The following is a 24839-nucleotide window of genomic DNA, read 5'->3' as shown; positions in this document are numbered from 1 at the left end:
GTGTCTAGGAAGACAGCTTGGCTTTAGCAGGGTCCAGGGTGTCCTCTATCCTGAATCTTGAGTCGGGCCAGATGAAGCAGTTCATTGAAGTTCAGTTGATGAACTGAATACAAAACGTAAAATGCAAAAGCATGCCCAAAAGAAAAGTATTCAAACAAACATAAGACAGCCACCCCAGGCAGAGGCAACGAGTCCACATCTCTCACTGATTGCTTGCCTATCACTCACACCTATGCGCAATCATCACTTAGAACCTAACCCAGAAGGTTGCTGCTGGACTCTAGGGATAGGATTTAGAATGTAGCCTTGGCACGAACTCCTTTACTAAAACCTCAAAAAGTAAAATACATTATTTTCAATCTATTGCTAAAGAATAAGAACCAAAGATAATTAAATTATTCTAATCAACACTACAAACGAGTAACATGGGATTCATTTATCAGTTTTTTTTATTGCGGAGAACATTTTCAAAATGCTTGCATACACCTGAATACTGAGTAAAATGTCACCTAACTGGATGTTGGACAGCAGTGCGGTGGAATTGGATGATCCAGGTTAATATACCCTAAGCATGCCGAAAAAGAAAAATCCAGATTGCTCTCGATGGCTATGCTATTTTGACCAGACTGTCAGAGAAAGTGAATTGACCTGCGGTAAATTCATTTTTCTGTTTTTAATCTTCTAGTGCAAAGCTGAGGGGGTAGGCCTATACTACAATTGAAGTGAGATCTTAGTAGCACTTCCCTTCCTCCTCTTTCTAAGTGAGATCTACTCCAGATTTTCTACGGGTGTTTTCACACTTGGTCGCCCCCTTCCAGGCAATTTTTGTGAACTCGTGCAGTTTGCTTAATTTGTGCATTGTGAACACTCCAAAAGGATCTCAGATGAAGAGAATCAAACAGACCATCAAGAGCTGGTCAAAGTTCTGTTCGCTTGAATTCCACAGCCCAGTTCACTTTTTTAGGGCAATGTGAACACAGCCTGCCCCGGAGCTGGTTAGTTCTAAAGGATTCGTTGCCATTTAAAAATGTACCTGGCTCAAAGATGAGCCACTTTCATGGTATCAAGGAGGTCTCCATACTTCTCTGTAGCTCTAAGTGGGTGTAGCAAAGCATCAGGGGCCATATTCATAAAGCATCTCAGAGTAGGAGGGGTGATCTAGGATCAGTTTTGCCTTAGATAATGATTAAGATTACATAGGCCAGGGAGGACCTGATCGATATCAGCACTGCTCCTTTGTGAATACAGGCCCAGCTTAGTCTGCATTAAGCGTGACCGCATTACAAATCCACGTGTTTCCCATGAAATTAGGTGAAACAAAAAATATTACAAATGGTTAAATAATGCATTTAAATATTTATATTATGCTGAAACAAAGGCAAAGTGAGAAGTTTCTCTTCCAGGTTATGCTTCTTAATGAACTGGCATTTACAGACACATCTGTTCCTTTACAGTGCTTTCATTACTGACAAATATGAAAATTACCAATTAAAGAGTTCTCTCCCCCCTCCCATTATAACACAATCAAGCAGGTACTCACTTTGCTACCATTTTGTATAGTATTTAATGTGTCTGTGTATACAGTGATTTGCCTAAGTAGGCCTACATTGCTTTTCAACAGAAATATCACTAAAGTATTTGCATAATTTACCAATTTGAAAAACAATCACAGATATTAACCTGGTAATTACTATAAGTGTTAATTAAATGCACTGTCAAAACTAAAGTGCTACCGACGTCGGTGTTCCCACGCAAGAGCTGCCACCTTTCATGGAGCATGCCAAAAGAGGTGCGAAACATCAGGCTGCTCCAAAAAAAAAAGCACAATACTTTTTTCAAGAGAAGGGTTGTGTCTAAAATGGCACCCTATTTCCTATGTAGTGCAGTACTTTTGACCAGAACCCTATGGGCCCTGGTCAAAAGTGGTTTACTTTATAGGGAACAGGTGACTAAACCAAGAGCTGGTGGAGCGCTACTACAGCAAATAAAGTCCACGACAAACCCCACATTATCAGTATGTGCAGTATTCTGCACACTGCACTTTGACATACCATCTGCTTCGCATTTAATATTTAATAAGATCAACAACAAAAAACATCCAAGTGGGAATGTGAATATGTTCTCTATGTTGAAGTAGTGACATTACGACGAAACTGATTCAGGGTCAGTTTCACAGTCCAGAGTTTGACGCTCCTCCCTGGCTGGGGCCCTCCTGTTTGACCAGGCAGTGGTCGGTCACCCCCTGAGAGGACAGCTCGGACAGCACATTTTCCAGATAGTTGGGGTCCGGGTAGCCGTGGCCTGACACGTTGGACATCATCTCAGTCTTGTGGTGGATCTCATTCCACACCACCGTGTCGGGCTCGCCCGTGGTGCTAGACGTGCCCACTGTGAAGATGAGGCGCCGCGTCCACGCTACCTTCAGCAGCTCAAGCACCTGACATGAAATAAAAATGAAATTAGAGATGACATGCGCCACACATTTGATGTTTTGGATCTCCCTGAGATCAAATCCATGGAAAAGTCCGTTGGGGAAAGGATGTTTGGCATACCTTTGAAGTCTGTATGCAAAACGATTGAGAAATTGATTGAACTGGGACATTTTGGCATCACCCTGGCCTTATTTAAGACACTACAATTACATAGATGCTACAAAGCCAGTCTTGGTGTCATTTGAAACCTTAACACTTGCTCTGAAATATGAGTAGTGTTTAGATTAAGAATAGATAATTAAAAATAAATGTCAAAAGTACCCCTATTGATTGTACATTTTTACAAATTTAATGAGAACTAAAAGATGTACAACTAGAAAATATTGTAATTTGACGATCTCCATAGATATCCAACAGCGAACTAACTTTGCCAAGGTCACACAACCGTCTGAAGCTATTTGGCAAAAGTGCGAGTTAGCAAATGAAGGTGATTAGGCCTATGTACATTTTACACATCCCTAGAATATGACTTAGTGAAATGGTGCTGCTAGCAATAGACAACAGAATACAGACAGAGGAATTTATACAAAGTGAGGATATATTATACCCCCCAAAAATTTTCAACATATTACTAAGACATTCAGTTATAAAATAAAGAACTTTCCTTTAAGTTAGTCTGTATTTTCTATATGTTACGGTAGAGGTATGTGCATTTGATTTCACATTGACAGTGAGAGATCAGATATAGAAGTTGATTTACTTTGAAAATATATTGGGATGCATTATCAATATACCCAGCATAACATTTACCTCACTGTACAGTAAATAAGCATTCAATAAATTAGTCAACAGAACAATTTGGAGTAGCAGATTTGGTTGCAATGAGTAGCAAATCAAATGAATATGGTAATGAGGAATTGGCACACTACATCAAGGAAGACATGTCATTATTAAATCTCTCACTCAGCATTTTTACTGAAACTGCATAATCAGACTTCCCAGACTATTTTTTTATCACATACAAGGATTGCGTAAGCAGAGCACAGTCAGGGGCTATGTTCATTAGAGACCAAATGAAAGAAAGTGGCCTGAAACACAGAGGAACTACGTGGTCTTAAGAAACACTTATTTTTGTATTTGATTCTGTTTGCAGAGAGTCTGTCCATTCTGCTATAGAGGCTGTGTTAGCTGCTTACCTTTCTGCCCTTGTCATTGTCTGGGAGGAAGCAGAAGCGAGGGAAGCCTCTACAGGTGTATGGCTGCCCCGGGTTAGGGTGCTCTGGACCCTGGAGAGAGAAATAAAATTGAGTCATTTATCCAGAGCGATTTACAGTCAATGTGCATGCAGTAGCCCCGGGGAGAACAGAGAGAAGCACGAGATTAGAACATTGAGTGATGTTCTAGTTTTCCCTGTTAACATCAACGTTTCCCTTTACCGTGGCAATTGTGATCGAATCAACGCAATAGCCACTTTAAATGCAACATACCGAAACAAAACGAACTACACAAGAGATTCTGTTGTAGGCAGAACGCATTGGAGTAGGATTCTATTGCCCACAACTCAGCTCATACTCTACAACCAGTGCGGCATAACCAATAAGATCTGCAGTAGGCCTATATGCAGAAAGACCATTGGCATATATGGATCTGTGCCATTTACTTTGAACTGGACTGTTTAAACAGCTGTGGTCGTGGGTATATGCACTTGTTTTGAGATCAAAGCAAGAGCTGCATGTAGCCACGTATGCACATTTTGTTCATATCCTTTGCTAGTTAGTTTTTAGCCCAGTTATAGCTAAATTTGTAGTCAGCAATAGGGGAGTGATTGCTTCCAACAAGAGTACAAAGCATGTACATTTCTGGACATATTGGAAAAGGGAGTCCGGTAAAGAGCTTTTTTGTCATAAAGGGGTAGTGTTGTATTTTGAGACCGGCTTGAATAAGCTAAGTAGCCAATAGGCAGGGGGTAGCATAATATGTCTCATTCGCTGTAATAAGTGGTATGGGAATAATAATGCATTTTATTTTATAACACTTAACACTTATCTCCCTCACTAGCTTTAAGCACCAGCTGTCAGAGCAGCTCATAGATTACTGCACCTGTACATAGCCCATCTATAATTTAGCCCAAACAACTACCTCTTTACCTACTGTATTTATTTTGCTCCTTTGCACCCCATTATTTCTATCTCTACTTTACACTTTCTTCCACTGCAAACCAACCATTCCAGTGTTAATTTTTTTTTTTTTTTTTACTTGCTATATTGTATTTACTTCGCCACCATGGCCTTTTTATATTTTTATTTATTTATATATTTTGTTTGCCTTCACCTCCCTTATCTCACCTCACTTGCTCACATTGTATATAGACTTATTTTTCACTGTATTATTGACTGTATGTTTGTTTTACTCCATGTGTAACTATGTGTTTTTGTATGTGTCGAACTGCTTTGCTTTATCTTGGCCAGGTCGCAATTGTAAATGAGAACGTGTTCTCAATTTGCCTACCTGGTTAAATAAAGGTGAAATAAATAAATAAAAATTTTATAAAGTGTTTTCTTGCGTCAAACACCATAACATTTTCAGTCACCTCCTTGTCTGAAAGACAAGTGGATAAACAGGTTAATGTCAATCCCGGCATATTTTTTTTCTAAAGTCCTATGGAATATAGGACTACATTGAACACCACACATTGGCTGCTACTATAGCCTCAAGGATAGAGCAGCTATTTACATGTTAACATGTTACAGGGTGCATTTTCTCCATTGTTTTTGATGGTAGGCCACTCTGGCAGGCCTACATTATGATCTAAAAGCCTACTTGGCCACTGTTAAAACTAACTTAAAGTGGGTGCAGCCTCAGTGTTCACAGTAAACACGCGCTGGAAGTTGCACAGAATTTTCAAAGTTCAAGTTTGCGGTCAGCAGACCTGAAATTTGCTCAGTGCCGGAAAAAAATTGAGAGAACATTGCTTACAGGAGCAATTAGGGTTAAGTGCCTTGCTCAAGGGCACAGCGACATTTTTCACCTAGTCTGCTGGGGTATTCCAACCAGCGGCCTTTCGGTTACTGGCCCAATGATCTTAACCAGTAGGCTTGGTGACGGGGAAGATGGATGAGAATACTGACATGAGGGGAAGGCGCATGTCCAATCCCGCATCTGTATCTCTTGGCCCATCTGAATGGTATGATTTCAGTCAGAAAGAATCTTAGGATAGTGGCAAGCCTCGTTTTTGTTACTGCATCGATGGAGCAAAAGCCTGCATGCACACTTGCCCGGAGTAAGATATGCTCACCCCAGACTCAGTGTGTTAATGAGTGAGTGGTGTGTGTGTGTGTGTGTGTCTACCTGTATCCCAGGGGGGATGCTGTAAATTATCTGGATAGTTCCACAGTCTGGGTGGCCGGGGAGGGACTGTGCGATACTATAGATCTCCATCTTGCCCTTGGGCTGGGTCCCCGTCTTCTCCCCATAGATTGTCTTGCATGACGGGCACTGGAGGCTGCCATCCTGGAAGGGGATAGAGTCAGAAACGCAGATTTTCTTTAAAAATAACCCATGTTAGTGACTGCTTACACTCAAATGATAAGGTACACCAATCTAGTACCATTTCCTCCAGAACAGCCTGAATTCATCGGGGCATGGACTACTAGATATGGCGTTCAAACGTTTCACAATTTGTATCAAGGGCCCTAACATGTGCCAGGAAAACATGGCTCATAGCATTACACCACCAGCCTGTACCGTTGACACTAGGCAGGATGGGGCCCATGAACTCTTGTTGCTTACGCCAAATCCTGACTGCCATCAGCATGACGGAACAGGAACCGGGATTCATCGGTACAGGCAATGTTTTTCCACTGCTCAGTAGTCCAGTGTTGGTGATCACATGTCCACTGGAGCCGCTTCTTGTTTTTAGCTGGTAGGAGTGCAACCCGGTGTGGTCGTTTACTGTAATAGCCCATCCGTGACAAGGCCCAACGAGTTGTGCGTTCCGAGATGCCGTTCTGCACACTACTTAGTTGCCTGTTTGTGGACTGCCTGTTAGTTCGCATGATTCTTGCCATTCTCCTTCAACCCCTCACCTCAACGAGCTGTTTTCACCCACAGGACTTCCGCTGACGGGATGTTTGTCTCACCATTCTTGGTAAACCCTAGACACCGTCGTGCGTGAAAATCCCAGGAGGCCGGCCGTTTCTGAGATACTGGAACCAGCACACCTGACACCAACGATCATTCCATGCTCAAAGTCGCTTAGGTCACTTGTTTTGCCCATTCTAACATTCAACCAAACAGTAACTGAATGCTTCGATGCCTGTCTGCTTTATGTAGCAAGCCACAGCCACGTGACTCACTGTCTGTAGGAGTTCACCATCTTCTTGAACATTCCAACTGGCCAATGAGTGTATAAGAATATCACCATAAACTAAAATGTTAGCCTGAGTTCACCATATGTAATAGTGTTTATGATATGTTGTGGGTAACACTTAACTTTTAGCCTGCAGTTATAATGCTTCATTACTGTAACTATTCAGTCTGTTTAAAATTTAAAATAGTCGTTGCTATAAATGAGAATGTGTTCAGTCAACTTACCTGGTAAAATAAATAAAAAGCAAGTACATGCCTTTATCGTTCCTTAAGTCATATTTTACTTAATGTCTATTTAGGACAATATGTGGGCTCATGTCATCCAAGCAAGCCATTGAATTACAATTGAAAGTCATTATTAGGATCTCTGTGGCGCCCACCTTGGTTCCATTGTTGTACATGGCAAGCATGCAGAGCATGTGCAAGGTGTGTCCACACTTGGTGAACTTTCCCACAGCGCCGGGTGGGATGGATTGTGCTCCCTCGGACGCCACGGCGTAATCCGACGGACACGAGAGCCGGTCCATACAGATGATGCAGTCCTAAAACCACAGAGACATTATATTAAGGTGTGAAAGTAGATTTAATTTCTTCCCGTTACACGGAGGTCTGTACGCACACTTGCACGGGCATTACATTTATGGTCTTAAAAGTAAAAGATTTGCCATTTAAGAGTTAGATTTAAATGTGGCATAAACAACCAGTCATGTTGTCATCAGTTTGTCAAACAAATCACTTCAAAAGACTCCTGTAGGCTACCTGTGCACGTTCATCCACTCAAATAACTCAAGCATCCAAACATTGCACTGTGCAACCGCCATTTGATAAATGGAAAGAGACATTGTTATAAAACATCAAAAAGTGTAGGCCTAATTACATTCAGCGATTGTCATTAGGCCTTCACTTGTAGCCTTAATTGATTGATGCCTCCACTGCTGTCCCTGCTCGCCTCAGTCAGTCATTGCTGCCTTAGCAAAAAATTCGGTGTTCTCGACAAGCCACACCGCATTGAGTCCATAAGCACATTTTTCACATGGTAGTAATACATGAGGGTGTAATAGCATCTTAGTTCATTTTCCACTATTTCATTTGCCGAGAATCTGTACCAGACCATACCTACTGTCACCCCAGGTTATGCTGTACATGTAATTACATGATAACAAGAATGACAGGATCTGTATATGATATTATATCATGAGTCTATAAATTGAGGTTGGGATGACTTGGTGTTATGGATGGAGTATTGTTTATTTCTATGCAAAACTGCAGTTGTCTTGTTCAAACTACTTTAGAAATAACCTGTGTTCATTTTAGAGCAATCATATTTCTTCCAACTTGCATATTGCACTTTCTCTGAAAAATAAATGTTTAGTATAAAAAATAAATAATTTAAAAAATAATACATTTAAAAAATCACCTGTGTCATACGAATGAATCATCTTCACAAAATGGTTTCAAAACATCTGAGATGAACTATACCTGCTTTTGTTTGCATATAGTTTATTTCATGCCTACCGTGATTCAGTGTACCAGAACGAGGAAACATGACTGATTCTCCTGCAAGAGCCCTTCTTCCGTGAGTGTTGAGTAAAGAGGGCGGGGAGAAGTTTTCCTAGGTACAGATCTAGTGGAAACCTAACCTTAACCATTAGTGGGGAAAATGCTAAAATGACCAAAGATAAGCATCTAGGGGCAACTTCACCCCACACCAATAGAAAGAGGCGAGGGAGGAGGGGGTCTTTGACATTGAAATGCGTACCTCGTCTTGAGCAGAGGCCACTTCCTCCATGTAGCGGTGAATGACATCCTCTGGTTTCTGTGCTGGGGCTGAGGGAACAGCGGACAATGAACAGAGTTGGAGACACCCACCAGACGACAGACAAAAACCACACTCAGGCCCTCAATTTACAGACAGGACATACAACACAGGAGGGATTATAATAAGAAATTAAATAGAAAATGTGGTCTTTAGTATTGCTTTTTTAAAACCATTTCAGTGGAAACTAGTGGTAGCTTAGTTGTTTTGCAGTTTGCTATTGAACACATTATGTTCACCCCCCCAAAAATTGCGATTTTATAGCATATAGTTAATCCTAAAACATTTTAACTGACAATTTCACTTTGTTGTATTTTATATTACTGCAGAAATAACCGACTCATCCTGCAGATGTAGCCTACACATCTTCACTGCAGCTCAAACTTTAGGCCGGCTTCGTTGGCAAATCTGTACCATACAAAAGCACTGCTCGAAGATGTAACATGAGTCGACAGATTGAGGCACACAGTATTAATGCATGACAGTTGTGGATGAACGGGAGAGAAAAGGGTTAGAGATTGACACTTATCCACCAATGTACCAAAAGCACCCTCTTCCTTCGTTAGGGGCTGATGTGTCCCAAATGCCACCCTATTCACAACATAGGGCTCTGTTCAAAATGTGTGCACTATGGGGAATAGGGTGCCATTTGGGATGAAGCTTCATTGTTAGATGATTTGTGAGTATCAGTCTGTTCTGGAACAGCTACAGGGTGTCAGCAACTCAGCGTTGAGTTTAGGGGTTCTGTTGTGAGCTGCAACCTTTGTAACCAAATAGCAAGATTAGGGCCTAGTTCACACCCCTGTTTGTTAGCTAATGAACACTGTCGACTGCCAAGCAACATCACAACACTGATTTGTGGATAGGATAGAAATGATTGAGTCACAGATTGGCAAATGATTCTTACAGAGAAAGTGAGCATTGGAATGCGATAGAGAGCATACGTAAAAGGAAAAATAAAAGGAAGCTATACAAGCCTGCAGAAAATCTAAACACTGCCTTTGATGCCATTCAGGTTAAGAACACAATATTTGATTTTAAAAGGATAAGTTTGATATTTTTACAATTTATTGATAGATTGTTCCTTAACCTGAAAGTAGTGTGAGCCAGGAGAAAATGTAAATCGATGGTTCAGGACCAATTTTAGCCACCGTTAGCTGAAAGTCAATGGGAGTGATAGGGACACAGTGCAATGTCCATGTTTTTAGGCAAATCACCTTTAAGTCAAACCAAGTAGAATTCAGTTTCCCCCCACCACTCCCATTGATTCTAAGAATTGTGTATTGAATAGTGAGATCCTAACTGAGTGAGAATAGGAATTACTGGCTCGGATGTCTCCAAGGTTTCACAAGGCAGGCATTTGTTTTTAACCACATGGCACATACAAAATATCAACATACATAACAAGCCAAGTATTCCAACTTATGGATTTGGGATGACAACAATGGAAAGCATTGGATGTGACGAAGCACAGAGCTGGATGCAAGCCAATAGGGAGTTGGTGGGGGAAGGTGGCGTAGCTACCTGTCCTGTGCTGCCTCTTTGCCCTCCTAACCGAGCTGCTGCTGTGAGTTTTGGAGCCTGCGGACCTGCTGGTGCTGCTGGGGGGAGGAGGAGCGGAGGAGGGGTGCGGGAGGGGGGCACTCGTGAAGCACACACCGAGTCCCACTGCTGACATCAAAATGGAGGCCATGCCTGGAGTGAGAGGCCCCGGGGAGACATGCAGAGGGGGTGGGGTCAGTCAGGGGGAGGAGAAACCAAACAGATGAGACATGGTGGATAAAGCAGTGAGTGACTAAAAAGGGGGGGACTTACTCATGGACAAGAGGGCATTATATTTGGTAGGCGCTTCTAGCCCCATCCTGCTTGGTATGGCTAGATAACGTCGGATTCAGGAATAAAAAGTCATCAGGATTTAGGGTTTGTACAGTAAAGAAAATGTGTTGGACTAATAAAAATGTGGGATGATATGATAAAGTGCATTTATTGCAGTTCGATTTCCTTATAAAAAGCGCTATTGTTCGGTTCTGCCTCAATACTACATGGTATTGTGTAATTTTAAAAATATATATATTTTAGTCATTTCATGAAATGTAAAAAGATCAAAATAAAAAAGGCCAAAGGAAAATCTTCAGAAACTGTCAAATTAACTTCACATTAGCCCTCCACAAAACATTTCAGCACAAATGTGTTCGTCACAGATCATGGTTCATCACAACCCTTTGAACAGTCACTAACAAAAGAAGCTGAAATGCTGTCAGTATCCATTGCTAGCCTATCTGCTGGCTCAACGGCATAGTCCTCTCAAAAAAGGTTTTAGTGTAAAAAGCTAAACTGCTAGCTAAGAGATTCTGAACATTCCTAAATAACCAGCAAACAAATAAAAAAAACAGTTTGGATGAAACGAAAATAAACTAGGCTACAAATGAAAATAGTGATCTGGGCCTCCTGAGTGGCGCAGGGGTCTAAGGCACTGCATCACAGTGCTTGAGGTGTCACTACAGACCCGGGTTCGATCCCGGGCAGTATCACAACCGGCAGTGATCAGGAGTCCCATAGGGCGGCGCACAATTGTCCCAGCGTCGTCCGGGTTAGCGGAGGGTTTGGCTGGGGGGGGGGGGCTTTACATGGCTCATCGCGCCATAGCGACTCGTGGCGGGCCGGGCGCCTGCAGGCTGACCTAGGTCGTCAGGTGAACTGTGTTTCCTCCGACACATTGCTGCGGCTGGCTTCCGGGTTAGGCGAGCACGTGTTAAGAAGCAGTTTGGCATGACTCAAACTTCACCTCCCAAGCCCGTAGACAATATCAAAATTGGGGAGAAGGGGGTAAAATACAAAATAAAAATAAAGTAAGCCCTTTTCACTAAGCCCCCAAAACCCTGAGACTACATTGGAAAACAAATGCCATCGTGGGCTGGGCAAACGACCAGAGTAAAACAGGGCCTGGTCTGTGGAGATGATGTACAGCGATAGGCCAGCTGTCCAGAGACACAAATTACTTTCTCACCACCGACAGGAGCTATGGTCACTGCCATGAAATCACAAAAAAAGTTCTGTATCGCTGCTTTAATGACTGATAAACAAAAGGTGTGCCTCTAAAATCTGTCAGGTCTATGAGATAAGCTTACTAAACCACGGTTGCTGAACAGTGCAGTCGAATGTGTAGACCATTTCTGGTGTATCAGCTGTCTTTGTTAAGACTTTAGCTTGCCATAGGCCACACATTTGGCTGAAACAATGTATGCTTGTTACTAATATTACTTACTAATATTGATTTTAGAATTGTTCTATTTTTGTCAAGTTTTGCTGCCGAACAGACTGACACCCAGAAGATAAATTGTCAGTGTAGAAACGCAATACTCTTTACTGTTACTTTCAAACCAAGGTGTAAATTCATGGAGCAGACAGTTCTGCCATCACCACCAAGAAAAACAATGCTTGATCCAAACCACTAGAGTTCACATTGATGGTAACTGAAAATAATACAGGTAGTACCACCATGGTGGACGTTTGGATCAATTGCTTGGGACTGCTTTACCTGCAAGGGCTGAGCTCACACTGGTGGATCCATTCCGTTGCAGAGGGATGGCGGGGACACTGCAGCAGAGGAAACAGGAAAACCGACATTAATGAATCCGTACACCATTGCTTCTGCAATCAAGTGAGAAACTGATGTGGTCGGTTCTCTCAGTTTGAAAACACTCTAGATCAGGGGTCTCCAACCTTTTCTTACATGAGAGCTACTTAAAATGTATACACTACCGTTCAAAAGTTTGGGGTCACTTAGAAATGTCCTTGTTTTTGAAAGCAAAGCACGTTTGACCATTAAAATAACATCAAATTGATCAGAGATACAGTGTAGACATTGTTAATGTTGTAAATGACTGTTGGTGGAAACGGACGATTTTTTAATGGAATATCTACATAGGAGTACAGAGGCCCATTATAAGCAACCATTACTCCTGTGTTCCAATGTCACGTTGTGTTAGCTAATCCATGTTTATCATTTTAAAAGGCTAATTGATCATTACAAAACCATTTTGCAATCATGTCAGCACAGCTGAAAACTGTTATTCTGATTAAAGAAGCAATAAAACTGGCCTTCTTTAGACTAGTTGAGTATCTGGAGCATCAGCATTTCTGGGTTCAATTCCAGGCTCAAAATGGCTAGAAACAAAGATCTTTCTTCTGAAACTCATCTGTCTATTCTTGTTCTGAGAAATGAAAGCTATTCCATGCGAGAAAATGCCAAGAAACGGAAGATCTCGTTCAACGCTGTGTACTACTTACAATTATAAACTTGGATTAGCTAACACAAGCCATTGGAACACAGGAGTGATGGTTGCTGATAATTGGCCTCTATACACCTATGTAGATATTCCATTAAAAAAAATCTGCGGTTCCAGCTACAATAGTCATTTACAACAGTAACAATGTCTACCCTGTATTTCTGATCAATTTGATGTTATTTTAAAATGGACAGAAAATGTTTGCTTTTCTTTCAAAAACAAGAATTTCTATAAGGACCCCAAACTTTTGAACAGTATTGTACATCCGAGGTGAGGATTTACAGATTTACTCCCGTGTACACCTGTGTCATGGCTGGGGTCTGCCCCTATATATAGACCCCATTGCCACGACACACGTTCTCTACATATTTTGAGGCGCCTCTAGCACCGTGGAGGATTGGAGTGATCCATATAGCTCACATAACCGTGGTTACATACATAACCTTCATTATGTTTCACTATATTGGATCACTCCAATATATTGGTATACCGTAACAGATTTAGTAGGTGCTAGAGGGACCTGGCCAGCCAGCGGCAAAGACCTAGCGCGGGACCGAGGCGCGTCAATGTGGAAGGGGTGTCCCGGCACAGTCCCCGGATGGGGAGGCGACGCCCAGGACCACCGAACCAACCGCAGAGGGAGGTGCCACATTTACCTGATGGTGCATAGCAAAGGTGCAAGATGAAGCCCAGCTGGCCGCAGCACAGATGTCAGCGAGGGGCACTACTCTCAGTAGAGCCCAGGTGCTGTGCCACCTGGGGATGTAGGCTCCAGTCCCATGGTGGCGGGCCCTCACTCGAGAGCATATCTGCTGCCACATTCAGGATGCCAGGTACGTGCACGTAGAGACGCTAGACGTTCCTGAGCCCAGAGAAGGAGCTCCCGTGCTATAAGATGGAGGCAGTGGGACCTCAGTCCACCCTGATGGTTGATGTAAGCCACCACTGTGGGTGTTGTCCTGGTGAGAACAGACATGTCTTCACTTGAGATGTAGAAGGAAAGACTGCAGGGCCAGCAGTACAGTACAGTATAGATGTGCCTGCCTCTCCAAGGGGGTAGCCGACAGCCAACCTGCCCTTGGTCACCCCCCCCCCAGCCGATATGGGAGGCGTCTGTGCTGACCGGCGGCACAATCTCAGCATCTCCACCCCACCTGAGAGAAAGGAATGACACCGCCACCTCAACAATGCCCTGAGGCACTGCGTGGTCACTCGCAGCTGGCGGTGGCGCTTCGGGTGCAGCCAGTGGGAGTTGAACCACCGTTGAAGAGGCCGCAGATGGAGCAGGAATGGCCGATTAATAGGGCCGATTTCAAGTTTTCATAACAATTGTAAATCGGTATTTTTGGGCGCCGATTAAATTTTTTATATATTTTTTTATACCTTTATTTAACTAGGCAAGTCAGTTAAGAACACATTCTTCTTTTCAAGGACGGCCTAGGAACGGTGGGTTAACTGCCTCGTTCAGGGGCAGAACGACAGATTTTCACATTGTCAGCTCTGGGGATCCAATCTTGCAACCTTACAGTTAACTAGTCCAACGCAATAACGACCTGCCTCTCTCTCGTTGCACTCCACAAGGAGACTGCCTGTTACGCGAATGCAGTAAGCCAAGGTAAGTTGCTAGCTAGCATTAAACTTATCTTATAAAAAACAATCAATCATAATCACTAGTTAACTACACATGGTTGATGATATTACTAGATATTATCTAGCGTGTCCTGCGTTGCATATAATCTGACTGCGCATACAAGTATCTAAGTATCTGACTGAGCGGTGGTAGGCAGAAGCAAGCGCGTAAACATTCATTCAAACAGCACTTTCATGCGTTTTGCCAGCAGCTCTTCGTTGTGCGTCAAGCATTGCGCTGTTTATGACTTCAAGCCTATCAACTCCCGAGATGAGGCTGAAGTGAAATGGCTAGCTAGTTAGCGCGTGCTAATAGCGTTTCAAACGTCACTTGCTCTGAGCCTTCTAGTAGTTGTTCCCCATGCTCTGCATGGGTAATGCTGCTGTTGTCGTTGTGTTGCTGGTTCGAGCCCAGGGAGGAGCGAGGAGAGGGACGGAAGCTATACTGTTACACTGGCAATACTAAAGTGCCCATAAGAACATCTAATAGTCAAAGGTTAATGAAATACAAATGGTATAGAGGGAAATAGTCCTATAATAACTACAACCTAAAACTTCTTACCTGGCAATATTGAAGACTCATGTTAAAAGGAACCACCAGCTTTCATATGTTCTCATGTTCTGAGCAAGGAACTTAAACGTTAGCTTTTTTACATGGCACATATTGCACTTTTACTTTCTTCTCCAACACTTTATTTTTGCATTATTTAAACCAAATTGAACATGTTTCATTATTAATTTGAGGCTAAATTTTATTTTGTTTTATTTTGATTTTATTGATGTATTATATTAAGTTAAAATAAGTGTTCATTCAGTATTGTTGTAATTGTCATTATTATTATACATTTATTTATTAAATCAGCCGATTAATCGGTATCGGCTTTTTTGGTCCTCTAATAATCTGTATTGGTATCGGCGTTGAAAAATCATAAAATCGGTCGACCTCTAGTCAGGAGCATGTCTGTCTGACAGGACCTGGGTCCTCGTCGGGGGGCACAAATCAGCCAATCGTCCAGGTAATTGAGGATCAACAACCCTCAGGACGTGAGAGGTGCAAGGACAGCATCCATGCAGTTTGTGAAAGTGTGGGGTGCCAAAGATTGGCCGAAGGGAAGAACGATGAATTCGTAAGCCGTCCCTTCAAAAGCGAATCGGAGATACTGCCAATGAGCTGGGTAAACAGGAACATGGAAGTACGCATCCCTCAGGTCCAGCTTCAAAAACCACTGGTTCCTGGACACGGACTGCAAAACACAGGCCGGGGACTGCATGTGGAAACCTCAGTACCTTCAATTACCCATTGAGGTTGTGGAGGTCCAGAATTGGTCGAAACCCTCTCTCTTTTTGGGACCACAAAATAAGTGGAGTGGAACCCCACCTAGCCGTTCTGATGTCTCGATCCTGCGGCTGGCACCCTTGTCCAGGAGTGCGTTCTTCAGTGGGTCGGCCACTGTGGTGACAAGAAAGCCCCTGAAGGATGGGGGCCGGCACCGGAATTGGAGTCGGTACCCCTTGAGCATTGTGGACAACACCTATGGGGACTCCACACACTCCTCCCACTTTTCCCTGTGACACCAGGAGAAGTGGCAGAGGAATTGTCTGTCAGGAGTTGCCGGGGCCTACCTCTCCTCTGGCGCCCCGAGCGCCTGGGGCTCCCATGCACGTCCCTATGGCGGTGACGGTTGACAGGTTGTTTCTCCACCGCATGCTGTGCCCCTCCCCGCTGTCGTTCCTCAGCATGAAGCGATAGGGCAGGAGGGGGACCCCACCGTCGTTCAAGTGCAGGTGGTTGGCGACGATCCGTCTGCCTTGGACCCGGGCCTGAGGAGGTATGAACCGTCTCAGGGTCTCCCGGTCCGGTCCCTATGAACCTTATTGGTCTGCTCTAGAATGTCATTAACCCCTGGGCCAAACGTCAGCCCAGGGGTGCTGGGAAGAGTGGCAAATATGTTCTGGAGAGCAGCTGGCAGACGGGGATTGGGCCAGCCAGAGATGGTGCCGGGAGGTAACCACCTGCGCTATGGCCTGTCCATTGGAGCGGGCCACATCCCTCTGGAGCAAGGAAAGCAGGCGAGACGCCTCCATCACTTCCCGGAGGAGCTCCTCTTTGCCCCCCTTGCAGCAGGGGCCACAGAGTCTGCAGGTAAGCCAAGAGAGCACATGGACCCATATGTGTCTTTCAAGTTCGCATCAACAACTCAGGGGAGTCCCGGCTTCAGTCACGGGTTCCGCCCTATAATCTCCCAGTCAGGGAGGACCATGGCAGCTATCATGGTGTCCATGGTCGGGTACTCCCGGAGGCCGAGTGACTCTGCGCCCGGAACATAACTCCATGGTCCAGTCTCTGCTTTGGAAGCACCCCCGGGCAGAGGCAAAGCTCTCCTGCAAGGCCTCACGGAACACAGCAGAGTTGGGACAGATGGAGTCATCACTGTCCACCAGTTTGATGTCCAGTGCAGTGGCTACCCGAGTGAGTAGGCCCCTCATAGCCTCGAGCCGCTGAGGGCGATGATGGCCAACTGCCAGCTTCTGATGGCCTGTCAGCCCCGCTCACAGTGGTGAACAGTGCCAGCATCGTCCCCCAGGAAAAGCAGATCACTGGCCAACAGGGAGCTGCTGTCTTCACCATCGAAGCTATCAAGCTGCCCAGGACTGGCAGCAGATGGGCTCTGCCTGTGGTGGCTCTGGCCACGCTTCCTGGGAGGAGTACTGGGCCCAGTAGAGGGACTAACAGCTAGCTGGGGAACAACTCCTGAGGGAGCTCATCCCCAGCCTGAGCCAGAGCCTGGTCGACCCACTCGTGCATGGCCTCCAATCGCACCAGGCGCAGGCGTTCTGAGAACACCACACAAAATAGGCATCCAGTAGTGCGCTCCACCGCCCTCTCCGCGTGGCTTAAACCCAGGCAATGCATACAAGAGTTATGTGGATCCCCAGGGGGATGCCACCATCAATCCTGTCACAAAGGGAAGCCATAAGCTCAGCCAAGCCAACAAGGCCACGGAGCAGGGGTCCGACACCCTGGGAGAGCTTATGTCGTGACCCACTTGGAGGAATAGGAACCCGGTGAGGGATAAATTAACCAGTACCTCTGCAAAAAACACTGAAGACCCGTGTGGATAAAACACAGACAAAAAAAATAAAAAACATTCACCAAGGTAACGGATTTGATTTATGTGTTTTATTTATTTTAATAAATGTTTTACGCCAACTACAATATTACCTAGCCGGTTTAATATCCAAGCAGAAAACAAAACAGCACCATATGGAGTAACTCCGTTAAGGAACTCCAAAGTTAATGTCTCAACGTAGTGGAAGCCCACCACGATATTCTTACATTATGCAGGTGAAGAACAAGAAAAATAAACCCTGTAGGGTAATTAGCAGAGAGTCGGGGCATGTTAAAGCAATTCACAACATACATAATTTGCCGGCCTGCTTGTTCTGTGTAAGGAAAAAACTGTTTGTGGCAGCAAGAGCAACCAATATATTAATAGATGCACAAGGAGTTCTAGTGTAACGCTAAAGAAACACAAGCATGACAAACCACGGGCGGAAGATACAGATCGACCGTGCACAGTGAGTGTGGCACTCAAGAAGTGCTGGCCATGTGGCCAGCTGCTCCAGGCTGCAAACAGCCAGTGAGTATACTTCCACGCAAAATATTACACCTACTAGTGACTTACCAAGCGATCTTCAGAAAGTTTGTACCTCAAACCATACGGACGTCCGCCGAGAAAATGAAATGGGGGTCTAACATATATATATTAGTGGCGGACCCCAGCCGTGACACAGGTTTACACGGGAGTAAAACTATAAATCCTCACCTCGGATGTTTCCCTCAGCCGCGGAGTGATACCAATATATTGGAGTGATCCAATATAGTGAAACATTACACACGCAGAGGGCCTACCGAAGTTACGCACATCCAGTGTCAGACGCTTTTCTGTGTGCTTTTTCGCCAAGTTGATAAGGCTTTGTTACAGTATGTTCATTTTTATGTTCAACATTGCTCCATGCTGCCATCTTTTTTCCACAAAATGTATTTTAGCGCTGTGTGGCATCAGGGCTGCATCGAAGCTTTCAACAGAAAGTGCCAGGAAGGTATTCTTTAAAGAAAAAAAAAAAAGCAATATAACTGTCACAAGAATAACAAACTAGTATGCAAACTTTCTTCCCTGTGCTTTGTTCGTCACAAGGAGTGACAAAGCTTAGGCCTACTACTATCAGGGACCGCATGGTAACACAACAATGGGAGGAAGTGTGTGAGATGCACCAGTTGATGTAATGTGACCCTTACATCAGCTGGCTTACTGACCGAGCAGAGATTTGGGTCCCAAATCTGGTTTCCTATCCACTGCAAAACAATTCTGCGTATCACCACTTCCTCTTTAGAGGACATCAATCAATGACATATTGTAACCCCAAACCAATGTGTCAAATAGCTCAACATTAGATTTATTTATGTTCTAAAAAAAATTCTAAACAACAATTTGGTCTAAGTCTGCATTTACACAAACAGTCAAATTCTGATCTTTGCCACTAATTGGTCTTTTGACCAATCAGATCTTTTGCCCATAATTGGGCAAAATATCAGAATTGGACTGCCTGTGTAAATGCAGCCTCAATGTCAGAGCCCCTAACAGTAGGCTATGTTTAATTCGTGCTCTTCAACAGATCGCTGCCCGCACGCGCTCGCCCGTCCAGCATCACTACTCTGGACGGTTCTGACTTAGAATATGTGGACAACTACAAATACCTAGGTGTCTGGTTAGACTGTAAACTCTCCTTCCAGACTCCCATTAAGCATCTCCAATCCAAAATTAAATCTAGAATTGGCTTCCTATTTCACAACAAAGCATCCTTCACTCATGCTGCCAAACATACCCTCGTAAAACAGACTATCCTACCGATCCTTGACTTCGGCGATGTCATTTACAAAATAGCCTCCAATACCCTACTCAGCAAATTGGACTCAGTCTATCACAGTGCCATTTGTTTTGTCACGAAAGCCCCATATACTACCCACCACTGCGACCTGCATGCTATCATTGGCTGGCCCTCGATTCATATTCGTCGCCAAACCCACTGGCTCCAGGTCATCTATAAGTCTTTGCTAGGTAAAGCCCTGCCTATTCTCAGCTCACTGGTCACCACAGCAGCACCCACCCGTAGCACGCGCTCCAGCAGGTATATTTCACTGGTCATCCCCAAAGCCAATTCTTCCTTTGGCTGCCTTTCCTTCCAGTTCTCTGCTGCCAATGACTGGAACGAATTGCAAAAATCACTGAAGCTGGAGACTCATATCTCCCTCTCTAACTTTAAGCACCAGCTGTCAGAACAGCTCACAGATCTCTGCATCAATACATAGCCCATCTGTAAATAGCCCATCCAACTCATTTGCACCCGCATCTCTACTTGCACATTCATCTTCTGCACATCAGTCCAGTGTTTAATTGCTCAATTGTAATTATTTCGCCACTATGGCCTATTTATTGCCTTCCCGCTCTATCTTACATCATTTGCACACACTGTATATAGACTTTTTTATTGTATTATTGACTGCATGTTTGTTTATTCCATGTGTAACTCTGTGTTGTTGTTTAGTCGCACTGCTTTGCTTTATCTTGGCCAGGTCGCAGTTGTAAATGAGAACTTGTTCTCAACTGGCCTACCTGGTTAAATAAAAATTACATGTAAAAAATCAACGCATAGTTAGTCAAGAGTGTAGTATAAATGGATAAGCTGCTAAATTAGACGACAATGACTATTCAAACAAAGCCAACCTACCTTAAGCCATTAGCACTGGTAGGGTAAGACAGTGGAGGTCCAGGGAACTGACTAGCGGAGGGTGTCGGGGGCCAGGGACCACCCCACGCCATGCCCCCCACAGAAAGAGGCCTCCTGGGGTAGGGCGAGTACACTGAGGTGGGGTGAGCTCCAGCCGCCCTGCTGGGGCCCTGGAAGCTGGGCCGGCTCAGCTGCCCAGAGGAGAAGGAGTGGCGTGAGCGGCTGGGCATGGGGCCAGTGCAGCTGTGGCTCAGACACTGGTGGCAGGAGCAGGCAGGGCCCGAGTGGATGACGGAGGCGCCAGACGCCAGTGGGTAGGGAAAGTTACCCTGCCGTCGGACCTGCCGCCTAAAGCCCGTGGCCTTGTTGACCTGGGCCAGCGCTGTGAGGTCCACTATGTAGTTATAGCCGTGTGAGGCCATATCCGCCGTGGCCTGCCGTGCCAGGTAGCTGTGTTCTAGTAGAATAGAAGTGCGAGTCTCGTATGGAGTCCATCCTCCTTCGTCATTTGCCCACTCCCAATATACTCCGCTACCCAAGCCTGAGGACTGGGCAAACAATTGACGGCGTACAGACCGCGTTTTCCCTGGAAAGATAACACAGTGAATTTATACTTAGAGGTAAAGGTGCCTAGCACAGAAAATGATGCAGTAGACGTCACATCAGTGAATGTCTAACTGTGTATTATAGTCTAGTACCTAGTGGTGTGCCTTCATAAATGTCAGCTAAGCATTATACTACACATCCTGTGCTATTGAGAAGACTTCCTGCTGTTTTTCTCCCTTTTCCTGGACAAGTTTGTATCACAGGCTGCAGGTGTCAAAGGACATTTGAATTTGTCCAATCCGACCCACATTCCAACCAAGAGACTTGGCTGTATCACTGCCTACTATCATGTCTGTCACGTTCGTTTTCGAGTTAGCCAGCTAGCCAACTAGTTACCCAAAGAAAACATTGACATCGCTGGAAAACAACAAGACTGTTCGCTATAGATGTTAGCAAGATAAACAATGCTATTATCTTTGGTTTATGGAGGCTAACTACAACAGCTAGCTAACGTAAAATAACTAACGATGCGCTAGCTAGGGCACAACAAAGCTCGAAAACTTCAGTTAATTTGTAAATGTAATAACTAGCTACTGTTAGCTAGCTACATCACACACACAGTGCAGTGTCAGTGGCTTAATTCCCTTACCTGTATCTTGGCGGAACTGGTTCAAGCTTGGTATGTCTATGAGATAAGGCGACAAGCTGGGATCTGATTGTCCTAGGCTGATGCTGGTGGAGCCAGGACCCCCACCTCTGTGTCCCCGCGGAGAGGAGAAGTATTGTTCGATATAGCCGCTCACCTGGCCGCTATATGGTCGCCAGAAGCCAAGATCATCCTGCCATTCCCATACAACGACCATGGGCTGAGATTGTCCAGATGCTACCAATGTCGGTGTAGAGGGTCCATTTCTAGACCCATTTATCCCCACACAGGAGCTAGAGGCAGTGGCCATATCTTACAGCTAGTAGCGATACGTCAAATTCAGTAAACGACAGAAAAAGCTGATGCTAGCTAATTCGGCTAACGTAGCAAGCTAGGCTAAGAAGCTAAGTCAGATGGACAAAACACGTTTTAACACTTTGCCAAACTACAGGACATCCTGCAGTTACCCTATCAATAAATTGTAGCGATCAAACCTAACTAAGTTAGCTAGCTAGCAAAACATCTTCAATTTACAAGATGTAGCTAAAGTTAGCTAGCTTGGATTATTAAAATGACCCATTTTTACAAGAAGACTGATTCGAGGTCAGGCGGCAAACACTCAAGCAAATTGTTTAAAAGCATTTTGGCAAACCTTGCGAAGCAATAAATCTTTAGATGCGGAAATATATTGAGCTATGCTAGTTTACTAATCATTGCATTCCAACAAACTCAAACTGGCTAGCTACGCAAACCACAGATAAACCAAACAGTCGGAACAATCGTTGCTTGGCAAATAAGACATGCGCACATCATTATATTTTTAAAGCTCCAATGCAGCCGTTTTTATCTCAATATCAAATCATTTCTGGGTAACAATTAAGTACCTTACTGTGACTGTTTTCAATTAAAATGGTCAGAAATAAACAAAAATAGCAATTTCTCAAGCAACAATTTCGCTAGGAATGGTGAGGGGAAAACTGACAACTTGCTGTCATTGGCAGAAAGGTTTGGAACTCTCTTTCTTATTGGTCTATTAACTAATTTACTGCCTGGGATGTCACTACACAGGCCAAAATTCCATCCCACCAAAACAGGCAGACATTTCATGTGGTCTTTTCAAACAGCGCTTAACACTAAAAGTGCATTATCATAATTTCAAAGTATTATTTCAACCTCAGTGTGGAAATATATATAAAACAAATTATGTTTTTAACGGCACTGGAGTAGTCTTAATAACTCTGTTGTCCTTTCAAACCTCAATGATTATATACTTTTCATTTCTCCATGATACCATGACATTCTGAAGGAATGTCTAAACCTACTACAATAATACGAAAGTAGTAGGTTTAAACATTCTATAGATTTTTTAAAAATACTTTCATTCAACACACACAAAGTCACTGCAGTCCTATAAAAGTGCAAGGCAACACATTTTATTTCAAAGGCCTAAATGGCATTAAGGTACAGCATATAAATACTGGTGAATCCAGAGATAGCTGTTACAGGATAACACAGACCATTCTTTCTTTAACACACGTTACATTCATGTTGACTTGAAGAGATATTTTACTTAGCACAGATGTGCTACAAACATAAAAGCCTAGCTGAGAAAATCTCAACTCCACGTACAAGTACTCAGCCAAAGAAAAGCCATGAGGAGTTTTACAAAATATGAAAATTTGTCTTAGATATAGTGCTATCACTTTGGGTTATTCCTACCACGGAGTATACCGGTACGCACACCTGAAGGCGAACATATTTCAGTTGATATACTTTGAGTTACATACAGTAGTAGTTAGTGTTGTAGAGACATGTGATTCAGTACTTAGATTACTGAACATTGTAATTTACATCCCTGCACATGATGTTTGTTTTTAATCTTCAAAATAAATAAATAAATCATACAAATGTTGTAAAGCCAGATTGATCCAAGACATTTGTGCTGTAGTTACACCCCATAACAAAAGTTTATGATAGATCAGACAAAAATAACCTAAAATGGTGAATACTTCAATGAGTGTAAATTCCATAAGCTTAGTGCCATAACATAACCCCAGTCGGTTGGAATCACTTTTCTTTTGTAGAGCATTTTGAAAAAGGTGTATCAAAAAAGTACCATCAGGGCTTGTGGGGATGAACAACTGTATATAAACACTAGATTTCTGATGCTATGTATTGGCCAATGAGAGGCTTTGAAGCCACAAATCGGCCATATTGGCACTCCTCAGAAGAAGCAGTCCTTCATTGGTATTCAGTATTTAAATTAAAATGTTTCAAGGACAAAAGTACATGTATTTAAGTATTTATTTTGTTGTTGTAGTGGGGACAGTAACAATGTCTTTCTGTATTTTGTTTAGCGCACATAATATAATTTAAAAGTATGCATTAAGTTGTCTATAATAGAATAAGCATGGCAAGAATGAATGCAGACATTAATAAATGCATTTATATAGCTTCCAAAATATTTTTTACAATGGTGGGGGAGTAATAAAATGGAGGCGCAGTGGCTTCAAAGCAGCACTCCCTGCCTGTCATTTAGTGTTTATAAATCAGTGAAGGAAACAAAATCAAAGAAAGCACTTATCTTGCAACAAATTATGCACAGATTCAATTGTTCCTCCTCACATTTCCACCCAAGCCACCATTTAAAAACATATCCAAACCTATATTTTCAGTCAGTAAAGTTTTTAAGCAACAGCACTCGGGCAAAGCTGAAACTTGGCGATGCGATTATAAGTATTGGTTTGATAAAGTCCTCTCATTATATCCTCTTCCTGTAGCAGAGTATCTGTTTTCTTCTCTTCTAGTATTTCACCTTCCCAGGGACTTGCCCATTCACTCCACTGTAGTCCACCATGTACATGGGCCATTGCTAAAAGTAGACGGAGACAAAGCAAAAGGAGGATAAATTAGAGAGAGCATGAGGGAGATCAGTTATGCCGTTGCAGAAGCAAATGATGGCCCATCAATTACACAACCATATTAGTGCCTTTTACAAATTTCTTTAATACCTACAAGTATAATATGAATGTATAAATAAAGTCAACCGTATCAAAGTATCAAATCAGAGCATTTCCGTTATGTATTTTTGATAATGAAAGGGAAAGGGGGACACCTAGTCAGTTGTACAAATGAATGCATTCAACTGAAATGTGTCCGCATTTAACACAATCCCTCTGAATCAGAGAGGTTTGGAGGGCTGCCTTAATCGACATCCACGTCTTCGGCGCCCGGGGAACAGTCGGTTAACTGCCTTGCTCAGGGGCAGAACGACAGATTTTTACCTTTATCAGCTCGGAGATTCGATCCAGCAACCTTTCGGT

At 43.5% G+C, this 24839-nt stretch overlaps 2 protein-coding genes across 7 annotated transcripts in view; both read right to left on the bottom strand.

Moving 5' to 3' along the window:
* Positions 1–431: 431 nt before the first annotated feature.
* dtx2 (deltex 2, E3 ubiquitin ligase) lies at positions 432–22502 on the bottom strand. 4 transcript variants are annotated; one of them, XM_023968001.2, is made up of 10 exons: positions 21520–22502; positions 20325–20910; positions 12155–12213; positions 10432–10491; positions 10141–10311; positions 8560–8627; positions 7181–7342; positions 5781–5942; positions 3629–3718; positions 432–2437 (listed from the first exon to the last, which is right to left on the bottom strand). In XM_023968001.2, the coding sequence occupies exons 1-10, from the start codon at positions 21824–21826 to the stop codon at positions 2171–2173; spliced, it is 1932 nt and encodes a 643-aa protein (XP_023823769.1). In that variant the 5' UTR covers positions 21827–22502; the 3' UTR covers positions 432–2170. The 4 variants fall into 4 exon arrangements, with proteins under 4 accessions (XP_023823769.1, XP_070290450.1, XP_023823770.1 ...); XM_070434349.1 differs by lacking the exon at positions 10141–10311 and having other exon boundaries at positions 21520–22501; XM_023968002.2 differs by lacking the exon at positions 10432–10491 and having other exon boundaries at positions 21520–22500.
* Positions 22503–22927: 425 nt separating this feature from the next.
* Positions 22928–24839, bottom strand: part of gtf2ird1 (GTF2I repeat domain containing 1) — a 43998-nt gene continuing 42086 nt past the window's right edge. For all 3 annotated transcript variants that reach the window (XM_023967998.1, XM_023967996.2, XM_023967997.1), the window contains one exon: positions 22928–24388. In XM_023967998.1, coding sequence (XP_023823766.1) covers positions 24320–24388 — 69 coding nt within the window. In that variant the 3' untranslated portion in view covers positions 22928–24319. The remainder of the gene's footprint in view (positions 24389–24839) is intronic.

Source organism: Salvelinus sp. IW2-2015, linkage group LG23, assembly GCF_002910315.2.
Source record: "Salvelinus sp. IW2-2015 linkage group LG23, ASM291031v2, whole genome shotgun sequence".
In the NCBI taxonomy this organism is placed as follows: domain Eukaryota; kingdom Metazoa; phylum Chordata; class Actinopteri; order Salmoniformes; family Salmonidae; genus Salvelinus; species Salvelinus sp. IW2-2015.
The sequence above is the reverse complement of the archived record's forward strand: the minus strand, read 5'-3'. Positions and strand labels throughout refer to the sequence as shown.

Excerpts from the sequence above, each read along its gene's own strand:
- dtx2 (XM_023968001.2), bottom strand. The coding sequence starts at position 21,826 with ATGGCCACTGCCTCTAGCTCCTGTGTGGGGATAAATGGGTCTAGAAAT. Across the intron at positions 8,628-10,140 it reads AAAGAGGCAGCACAGGACAG|CCCCAGCACAGAAACCAGAG; the intron begins GTAGCTACGCCA and ends CTGTTCCCTCAG. Across the intron at positions 5,943-7,180 it reads TGTACAACAATGGAACCAAG|GATGGCAGCCTCCAGTGCCC; the intron begins GTGGGCGCCACA and ends ATCCCCTTCCAG.